The 11,659-nt window shown below is 42.1% G+C and overlaps 1 protein-coding gene across 1 annotated transcript in view; it reads right to left on the reverse strand.

The window, feature by feature from the left end:
* LOC124260087 (receptor-type tyrosine-protein phosphatase T-like) overlaps positions 1–10,824 on the reverse strand; it is a 205,708-nt gene extending 194,884 nt beyond the window's left edge. The window contains 1 exon segment of the mRNA XM_046694336.1: positions 10,251–10,824. Within this exon segment, the coding sequence (XP_046550292.1) occupies positions 10,251–10,323 (73 nt within the window). The 5' untranslated portion in view covers positions 10,324–10,824.
* Between the last annotated feature and the right edge of the window lie 835 nt (positions 10,825–11,659).

Raw genomic sequence — 11,659 nt, forward strand, 5'->3', positions numbered from 1 at the left:
CTCGTGTTCTTGCCTTTTTAGTCCTCGTCCAAACAAATCCCTTTCCAATTGCTTCTACAAACCCCAATCGGCAGTCCGCTAAATCAATTTGGCCTACAAAGTTGGTGTGATAACTCGTAGGAATCAATGGCCATTTTCGCGTGCTGTATTTCATTGCTCAGTCCGACGCTTGCTTGACAGTCCTGTGGCATGGCGTAACGGGATACCTGATTAATTTGCTATCTGTAATTGTTTTCTCGCTGGATGTTATTGATAGATCGTCTAACCTCTTAACATTGATGAAGTTCTTACAGTATACGAACAGTCTATAGTGTAAGGAGCTGAGTACCAAGCAGTTTACAGCATCTTGTAACAGTAACACATATAATTGATAAACAACCATGGCTCGTCATCTATCACTGTTTGAAAAAAAACGGGGGAAAAGAATTGTAGTTGAATGTCTTTATCTGAAACTTGTAAAAACGTATGTTGGCTGAAATGATTGGCATTTGTTAAAGACAATTGGCTTGATGGAGGCGTACAGTAATTTGAGTGATCGAGTGACACCAGAGCTGAAGGTCGTTGCAGTATGCTGGTACTGGAACTAAACATGGCTTAGAATTATATAGATGTGAAAAACAGTATAGTTCATAGGAGTAAGAGAGTAGGTTTTAATAAGGATATTTAACACAGCGAATGTCGGATTCGAACCATCAATTTACTTCCTGAAGCAATTACTAACACCACTGCACCGCTACAGTAGTTCATTTACAAGTACCCGTGAAGTTCCAGGTTAGAATTGGTCTTCAGCAACCCATGCTTGTCGTAAGAGGCGACTAACGGGATCGGGTGGTCAGGCTCGCTGCCTTGGTTGACACATGTCATCGTCTCCCGACCCGTGAAGTTCCAGGTTACAAATGGTCTTCAGTAACCCATGCTTGTCGTAAGAGGCGACTAACGGGATCGGGTGGTCAGGCTCGCTGACTTGGTTGACACATGTCATCGTCTCCCGACCCGTGAAGATCCAGGTTAGAATTGATCTTCAGTAACCCATGCTTGTCGTAAGAGGCGACAAACGGGATCGGGGGGTCATTCTCACTGACTTGGTTGACACATGTCATGGTATCCCAATTACGTAGATCGATGCTCATGATGTTGATCACTGGATTGTCTGTTCCAGATGCGGCGTTAAACAACAAACAAACATTCCCCAATCAACAGGAACGTCATACCATTTTATTTAATTATTTCAGCTGTTGTTATCGGACCGCCAAACCCAGATTTGTAAACGGAGATTTTCGTGAATCACGGCCAAAAACACGTCTAGACTCGGGGTGATTATGAAAATAATAGCAGGGTTTTTACTACGCTAATTGAATTCCAATGATCTTTGGCATTAAGTAATGACAGGTTTCTCCTTGTGCAGTGTATAAGTTATTAGTTGAGAGCATAACCAACAATTAGTATGCCACAGTTGACCTTCACAAGGATTGTATTTATTGTCGACGCTTAAGTCTATACTATTCTTGGATACATATTCACAATCTTGTTCTCCGAAAACTCCACTCGTGGACTATGTGAATAGAGTGAATGAATGAGTGAGTGAGTGTGTGAGTTTAGTTTTACGCCGCTTTTAGCAATATTCCAGCAATATCACTTCAGGGGAAACCAGAAATGGGCTTCACACATTGTGCCCGTGTGGGGATTCGAACCCGGGTCTTCGGCGTGACGACGAACACCTTAACCACTAGGCTACCCCACCGCCCGTCCATGTGAACAGAGACCTTACAGTTAGTTCGGAAACCTCCATCCTCAACCATCCAGTGCATTATATCTCAATTCTAGTACCATGCTACTCAACATCTGATACGGATAAAAATAGTTCCTCAAAGTCAAATGGTCATTGGCAAATGTTTAGTAGTATAACAATAGAATTGAGACATAAAATAAGTACACTTGAGGATGGATGTACATATATGACCGAGACACATTCGGCACCGGAGCTTCGTCTTCGGCCCGATTGGGATATCACGGGACTAAATTGGCCGTTCAATCAAATTCCCTGGGTAGAATAAGACGTTACTGGAACATGATTCGTATTGAGCCTGGACAGAGCTTTGTTTCTTGGGATGCATTTTGTACCTTATAACAACTGCAACGACAATATGTTTATCTCAGATAACTATTAATTTAACGAGTTCCAAGTGGTGATTCTGGTTAGAAATGAGTCTCTTGTTCCAAATACTTGTCGGGAAAACTGACAAAATTGGGGATTGGGTGCAGTGTTCGAAATAACTGCCTGCCCGCTAGCAAAATGCTGGTTGAGCTTTGCTCGGGCCTGTCAAAAGTTACTGAAGCTGGCCCGCCTAGCTAGTGGTACTATAGAGCTGATCATGAAGAGGATGGCGAGGCCCAAACAGCTCAAGATTCTGACTGTGGCAGCTGCTATGATCGTGATGGCAGCATCTCAGATGCAGACAATTATGATGTGGAGGATTCTTCCATTGATGATTTAATATGAAGATAATTTGAAAATGTATGGGTATTCTTAGAGTGTGTCCCATCAATGTCAGAGACTCAGAGTTATTAGTCTGAACAATTATTTCTAACTATTCTCCTATGCGCCGTCTATAAATTATCATGAATTATTCGGGCCAGTTAGGTGTCTGAAGGGCTAGTGACATTTTTAGGTCATTTGCCCCACTGGCTAGTGACAGTTTGAATCTATTTGTAACACTGATTGGGTGGTCAGCAACGGTGAAGGGGAAGTTAGCTCAGTGGGTGAACCACTCGCTCGTCGTGGGCGATGGGGTAGCCTTGTGGCGCTCGTCACGCCAAAGACCCGGGTTCTATTCCCCACATGGGTTCAATATGTGAGGCCAATTTCTGGTGTCCCCCGCCGTGATATTACTGGAATAATGCTAAATGCGGCGTAAAACTAAACTCACACACCCACTTGCTCGTCACGCCAAAAGCCGGGTTTACTGCTTATGCCGTCAGTCACTAGTTTGGTTCAGGTCGATTATTCATTCACAAGAGGCGTTGTAATGGCTGGAATAGTCCCAGCGGAGGCGTCACGCAACATTCACATATTCAGTCACAATGAGTGAGTGAGTGAGTGTAATTTTACGCCACACTCGGCAATATTCCAGCTATATGGCGGCGGTCTGTAAATAATCGAGTCCGGACCAGACAATACAGTGATCAATAGCAAGAGTCAGTCACAATGGTTCAGAATACATATATTGTACATTGGCAGTCTGTAACAAATCCTGCCTGTTTGGTGTTGGACTGGCTCTATTGCCTCAGGCGCTGGGTCTGATTGAATGAGGCCTTTGGTCACATATGACCACGTGGGCTGATAAGATGCCTCACCATCTGCCTTGAAAACATGAATACATTCCCAAACAAATGTAAAGATCTCAACCCACTTTTTCCAAGACCAGACACGTGGTAAGACCGTTGGCCAAATATATCGAAATAATTACACGATATCAATCAGGCATCATCAAAGTAGGCAATCTCCTACACGGTGTGACGAGTACCTTTAAGAGAGAAGTAGCGATGCAAAGAGCGCTGATATGTAGTGTCAATTTCACGTCGATCAATGCAAGCCGAAAGCGCCATATGGCGTTCGATTTCTGTTAATCACGCTACCTACACTTTCCAAATAGTCGGAGACAATTTCTTCTAATGTACTCCCCTTAAACTTTTATATCCAATTCCCTTTTACTTTAACAAGATGGGAAAGCGAAGCGAAAGTCAATACAACCGTGTCATGTGGGGAGGAAAAGCATCCATAAAAGGTGATGTAGATTTCACATCCAATGAAATATACATGACGGTGTTATCGCATCACATTTGGCGGATTTAAGAGACAATTACCAAGGATAACTTCGGTTATAGGAGATGACAAACATGGCATATAGGACTCGGATGCTCCATATTGATCTAGATAATGGTCTAACGTTTAAAGAGCCTAATTCTTTGACGTGTATATGTCGTGTGCAAATACTCCCTACGAGTCATAAGCAAATATTTTCCAAGGCACGTCATCTTTGATTTGCACTTTTATTGTGAGTAATAGATTTAAGAGCGTGGCTTCGTTTGGATGCTTGTTCGGGGATGGTGAGTACAAAACCTAGCCCCTATCGAGGAGAAGTAAGGTCAGATTGTATATTGTGAATGTTATGTAAAGCATAATTTGGCGTTAACCGATGGGACACGGATGGACCTATTCCATCAAATACATCGAGGAAATGATACTGGGAAAATTTTAAGCTGAAATACAAGCAGGATTTCAGGAAGTTATTACGAGTTTTAAAATTTTGTATGTATAACAGAAATGAGTCCACTTGTTTCAATTTGGTATTTCACATGAAATTTCAGTTTGTATTTTTGCTACAAATACCTAAATTTTGAAATCAGGTTTAAACCCATCAATTTCAGCTTCATAAAGTTCAACTTTAACAGAAATTTATGAGCTCTGGAAAAAAAATTCCACTTAAATATCTATCCCATTAAACCCAATGATTATTAATACTCTACTGCTCAAATATTGACGTATCCTAATGAAATTACAAGATTTTTAGAGAAGAGATTTTAAATCACGCTGTCATTTGTCCGGCATTCTCTGTGTTAACACACCATGATAATGACAGCATGAGATTTTACAAAACCCTCTTGTTGTAACCTTACAACTTCTGGCTTGAAGCGAAACGCCAATCGAATGAATTAATCATCTGTAAATACGGGACCACCCTTCCCTCATAGAATCTGTCGAACAAATGCCAGTGAAATATTTAATTCGACCTGTCGCAACTTCTAATTATTGTCTCCATTGTGTGTTATTCTGACCAATGCTGTCACGCTACCGCAGATTTTATTGTCCGATTGACCAAAACGCGGGCGGTCTCTTGTCCGAACTGAGAAAATGCAATTTGCCGAAATGACTGCTCCCCGTCGTTAGGCAATCCACTTTAATGGCGGCTCATCCCTCAGAAGAGGTGTTGTGATTGTTAGCGCGTGTTGATCAGTTTTAATCACGAGCTTTCAAACACACTCGGTTCCCCTGATAAACCGGCAGCGCGTTCAGAAGCATCAAGACCCGGTAATGACAAACCAAAGGCTCGAGTCCTCTCGACTTCACCCCTCTCCCCCAGCCAAATACGCTCCCCACCGTCTTTCTCATCCCCAACGATCGAGACTTTCTCAATCACAAGAAATCGACACATCAAACATATCTGCCTAATGATATGTCGAGTGTTTTCCCTTTGCAAGGTTGCTACACCTCTGTCGATAGAAATCTTGTTAGTTTGAAGGCATTGTTACACTTCTTCAGAAACTGTAGATCTGTTCTTTCGCGTATTTGATTGTTAGGGATTTAATCAATGACCACTTGTTCAAACCATCGTCCAAGTGGATGTACAACTGAAAGTGATCGATTTTATATGCATTGCGTAATTGGACCAAAACACTACACGTTCTACATGGATCTAATTTAGTGGAGAGCTTTTCGGTGTCGTTTTACCACAGCAAATACAATCTACAATAAATATGATGATGTTTTTTACTTGGATACTCTTATAATGAAACAAATCCCCAGGAGACGCTTGTATTCGTTTGTGTACGACACCACAGGCTGTGCGGTGTTTCCAGCATTGACATACACAAGAATATGAATTAAAATGCGTTCTTCAACAAAGAGAGAATAGAACAGCCTTCGGTGTCAGTATTTGAATTTCGGTTTGCGTGTTGGTATGGATGATTAACGAGAGAAAGAAAGTTATCCAAACCTGTCAAATGAAATCTGTTCGCTTCAAATAGAAACGTTTAATGTAAAGATAAACTGCTTTAAAAATACACTTTATGTAGAAACATTCTTGTAATCTTAGTAAATATCATTGTTGTTCATCCTGCTGTTTGGCTGACATATTGACAGATCGATGCTCATGACTTCAATCATTGGGTTGACTGGTTCAGACCCGAACATTATAGGCAGGCGGCTTATAGCTAACATGTTGCTGAGTGTGGTGTTAAACAATAAACAACAACATCTGGTTGAAATATATCACCATGTCAATGAAACCTTGCGTAATATCGTTAAATTGAACATGTAAAGTGAGTGAGTATTGTTTTACGCCACTTTTACCAATGTTCCAGCAATATCACGACGGGGAACACCAGAAATGGGCTGCACACATTGTACCCATGTGGGGAATCGAACCCACGTCTTCAGCGTGACGAGCGGACGCTTTAACCATTAGGTTACCCCGACGCCCTGACATGAACAGCCCTTACGAACGACCTAAGTGCAGTGTAGTTCTTGAACAGGTTGTACTTAGTGGTTACTCCAATGACGACCAAATCCCTTCATCCACCGTTCCAACAGAAGCCACGTCAGGTCGGGGAGTCGACATGACGCGCGAAAGCTTTCACCCTAGACCAACCCATCAAATTTTGAAAAAAAGAAAAAACCCGAATTATTAAAAAACTGTCACACAATGTCAAATGGAGCTGAGTTTAATTCCACGCTCCGCTACAACAGTTCCAAACACGCGACAATGGCCCAGTTGCACAAAGCTATTGTAGCGCTAAGGCGATCGTAACAGGAATATTTTAAAATACGCTTACGACCGTCGCTGGGCTAGGATTGCTTTGCGTAACGAAGGTCAGGAATGAAGAGTCGATGTTCATCCTTCAGAACAGCTGATACCTACTATGCCGTCAAAGACATTGCTAAGCATCATGTTGCCGCTGTCTGTAACTCGATACCTGCCTGGTCACTGTAACATGACGTAACCTCGTATGTTACACACGTAACCTCCCATGATACGAGATTACACAGCGGTGATGATAGAATTATCTCGCATGTAATATGTACTAATGTAACTGCACCAGAAACAAACATTATTGATCGAACTCGCTTGACGAGTAACGATGGACCTCTTAACTTGGAGTCGTATACACGTTTTTATATTACTTCAAATTCCTATTATAACTTTATAAATAATAAAAAGTCTGCCATTAACTGTAGTAAACTCACGAAGTAGAGATAACATTTCAGCCAACGAGAGAGTTAAATTGGATGGAATATTATCGTAATGCAGCTTTTTCTACAGATAGATTTGTACCATTGTGCGGGCATCGCCATAGTGAGAATGGTTTTATGCCGCTTTTAGCAATATTCAGTAATAACAGGACGGGGGACAGCAGAAATGGGTTCAACACATTGTACCTACTGGGAATCGAACCCGGGTCTTCGGCGTGACGAGCGAACGCTTTAACCACAAGGCTACCCCACCGGTATTCAGAGTGAGATTATGGATGGAATATTATCGTAATGCAGCTTTTTCTACAGATAGATTTGTACCATTGTGCGGGCATCGCCATAGTGAGAATGGTTTTATGCCGCTTTTAGCAATATTCAGTAATAACAGGACGGGGGACAGCAGAAATTGGTTCAACACATTGTACCTACTGGGAATCGAACCCGGGTCTTCGGCGTGACGAGCGAACGCTTTAACCACAAGGCTACCCCACCGGTATTCAGAGTGAGATTAACCAGTTCTACAGTACAATCTGTATTACCTCAAGCAGTATTGTTAACACCAGAGTGAGTGAGGGAACTGAGTTTGACACAACTATCAACAATATTCCAGCTTATCTACGTAACACATGAGGAATCGAACCAGGTCGTCGGCGTGATGAGCAAACGCTTCTATCACTGGGCTGCCTCTGACTGATAAAACTGAGGGACTACAGAAAGCGCTTTTTGTATAATCCAAACAAATGTTTCTGTTTGTCATGGGTAAAAATAACCCTTCATTGGCCAAATGGACTTTGATAGGTCAAACTGCTTCCGAGATGAGATTATTCATTCATAAACACCGGAAAAATACCTCAGCAAGTCCACATATCCCCATCTTACTTGAATGTGTAGGAAACGTCTGACTCTCACTTGAAGATCCGCGTGAGAATTGGTCTTCAGTAACCCATGCTTGTCGTAAGAGGCGACTAACGGGATCGGGTGGTCAGACTCACTGACTTGGTTGACACATGTCTTCCCAAATGCACAGATCGTTGATCACTGGATTGTCTGGTCCAGACTCGATTATTTACAGCCACAGCCTTCGTATAGCTGGACTATTGCTGAGTGCGGCGTAAACCTAAACTCACTCACTCACTCACTCACTCACTATAAGTACCTCAGATACCACCAGTATTCCAAATAACCTTTGAATGAGTGAGTTAAATGTTCACATCACAGTTACCCAGCTGCACTCATCTTACAACTGATAACTGTTGCCACGAACGGTAACAAACACAACAGACTATTGATCAGGTTACATTATTTCGATGTGTGTGTCACTTTACAAGAAATACAAACGTATTTCATCAAACAAATACCATACAGTGTACGATTATTTGTTTTTATTTCAGATTGAAATATGTAATATTCAATACGCGTTGTCGGTCAAAGCTAGATCCCAAGTTCATTCTGAAGAAAGTAAATTGATATTTATGTGATATATCTGAGAACTATGAATTATCTCTCTGCTCATGCGGAAGAGACTCATAGGACAAACAGTCTATTGTTCTACATGACGAAACATGTTTTTCGCATTAAGATCTTCCAACATTCCATTCGAAGGAACCCGACCCTTTGAGCGGGATCATTGGAGTATGCTTAATGTTAAATACACACGACAGGAATAGCAGAGACGACCTGAAGCTTTGTCCCTGAATCTAAATCATGTTCCACATCCATGTTCAACTTGGAGATGGGGTTCTTAAGGTCACATATGGGACAGGCGCTATAGGGTAACAATCATCGTCGACACACCTCTTACGAGCCTGATAAATACTACATGGAAACAAGGTGTAATTATAGTACTGTGTGTTACACATAAAGGACATCACGAGTAACTGATCAGCCTCCGCTTAAAACGAGACATTTCTCATTTGACAAACGTGAAGTGATGATGCTTACGGTAGACATCCATCACTTGACGTTGTTTGTGTTTTCTTGTGTTGTTCCAGACCTTATTACATCTAGATCCTTATACAAACGTTTCTCGTTCGACATTTAACAGAGTTATTCTAAAACGATGGAAACAGACCTGCTAGGCTTGCTTTTATAAAAGGTATATTTAGATGGGTTTGGGTCCATGATATTTATATTCCAGTCATACTTTTAGGGTGATTTCTGTACCATGCATCGCATTACTTCTGGTAAAACTGGACACAGGAGTACAATGTATAGGAAACGTCGAGGGGAAGAACGGAAATTGGATCCACAACTTGTGGCTTATGACTCAAAACTTATGTTCTGCACATCAACGAACGCAGTTACTCAGAACACCAGTCAGGGCACTATCGATATAGCGCGCAACAAGTGACTCGCGAATACAAGGAGTCCCACTCATCGCTCGGCATCAACACAACACAATCGTTCTATAACAGGACTACAGTGCTGTGGAACCAACTAACAAAACCGTCACCACGTGATAGATCCCCCACATGAGACGCAAGTACACATTGTGAAATGTTTTACTTGGGACTCTGTCAAACTATGGGGGCGTGAGAATGGGTGCCGGTATGACATGAAAGTTCATTAGTGTCCAGAAATGTAAGGGCGTTTGAGAAAGGAATATGTTAAAATACGCCATAAAAAACAAGCATCTGTAAAAATTATTTTATGACCGCTTATCTAGTTGTGGGTACAGAAGAGATTTATCCCCGAGGATTGGGCACAAGAAGTCGAGGCCACTATGCGAGATTTGTCCGGTGACGCGAACAAACTCGCTGACGTGATCCATGGCGGAATGGATGTTGAGACGCCTGAGCGGAGGTCGAAGTAAAGGCTTGGAAAATACGAATTATACGGCTACAGAGGGTATGTGGGGAAACAACATAGCTCCAAGCACTGAGAGTGAATCACCCACGGGTTTCTCATCATGTTCACGTTCAAAATCTATTACTTCCGCTAACACCTATTACCACGACTCCCAATGTGTCACTCAAAGAGAAATCTCCAGACCCACTGGATTTATCCCAAGAGTAACCCACTTTGAAACAGCGACTGTGAACCCGTAAAGGGGGATCATAATACCCCTCCACATCGCCAAGAACTCAGAACATATGCCATGTACCTATTTTGGTCTTCAGCTATGCCTGTGAGTGTAGACTCGAGCGTCCGACCCTCAAAGTTAGCAACAGGCATCTTTGAAAACTTCCCAAACTAGACGTAGTGTTATACTTTTACTTACTAGATTCGGCGATCCATACTTGTAAGACAGCTAGGCAGAATATCCAGAGTATAATCCAATCAAGGGAAATCATGTTCGCTGTTCATTCTCTAGCGAAACTAATCCAAGAGGCTCGCATGTTCCACAATGCCAGATCCACACTGCTAGACGCCTAAACTTTCTTCTACGGATCCAATTTCAAAAGCTCCTCGCCTCGAGGGGTACGGTGCTTACCCTATGCGCATGCTCGGTAGCACTCTGATTTCGTCGGGGGCCATATGTGGCACCGGCTGTGAGCGAATGCTGTCTGTATAATCCAGGGATAATCCAAATGATGTAATAATTACACCCACACAAAAACGGTACCCATCTGATCAGGTGGTAGGCGTTTGACACAGTCCGGTAACGAAGTCACAAACAGATTAACCAAGTAGTGCCCGCCCCCAGTGAGTTCGAAACAAAGTACTCCCCTCCCCTGGGGCTAGTTTCTCCTGGGTCACGCTTTCTCGGGACATACACGGTAAAGAGACTGAATCTAACTGACGGGCGAGCAGCTGAGTGATGCGTGCGAATGCGTCCAGCGATACAGCGCGACTGACAGTAGGCTAGCGTTCTATCGAATAGTCACATCGCCGTCCACAACGCTCTGATCCCCACCCCCCGGCACAGCGCGGTAGGCGATTTATCCCGACTCTTAGTTTACAGTGTTCCGCCGGGTTTGAATTATTGAGTTCAATAATATCTTCTCATCATAACGCGGTCATTAGGGCATCAATGAAAACACGTGCATCAAACAATGCACGTGCATCACGTGCTTATTAGAGGACTTGGCCGTGAGTGAAGCACATCCAATATGATATCTGGATATGAATGATGTGATATTTACTGCACACACACTCGCGGGTTTTGGAGTCCATGGCTGTCTAACATGGCTTTAAATTTATTTGCTGTTCAAACAAGCGAAGCATGAGAGGTTTGAGGTCTCCGAGTACAATGAATACACTCTCGTGTAGCCATTCATCCACAACATGCAATTCAGCATCGTAATTCAATAACAACATCGATATTAACGCACTATTTTGATTTTAATGAAATATAAATTTGAACATGTAACGCTGTATATGCAGCTACATTAGACAAAACATGAAAATGACATTTTAATGTCTTGAAATTAACAAAATAACCTCTGTAATACAAATGAATGGTTTCATTGAAATAAACCAAGTATTTTTTTACATAATCCATATAAATCAACAATGGCTTAATAAACTAAGTTACAATGTTAATATGGAAGATCAAAGAAAAAGGACGTCACTGATATTTTATTTTTTCTATATCAGATAGGCAGTGGCTCTATATGCTAATTACATGCTATGAAAATGACATTATCAGTATGCCAATATTGTTTCCCTTGTGATGTACTGTCACAG

This window comes from Haliotis rubra, unplaced genomic scaffold, assembly GCF_003918875.1.
Source record: "Haliotis rubra isolate DU_JTF1 unplaced genomic scaffold, ASM391887v1 Scf75, whole genome shotgun sequence".
NCBI classification, from domain to species: Eukaryota; Metazoa; Mollusca; class Gastropoda; order Lepetellida; family Haliotidae; genus Haliotis; species Haliotis rubra.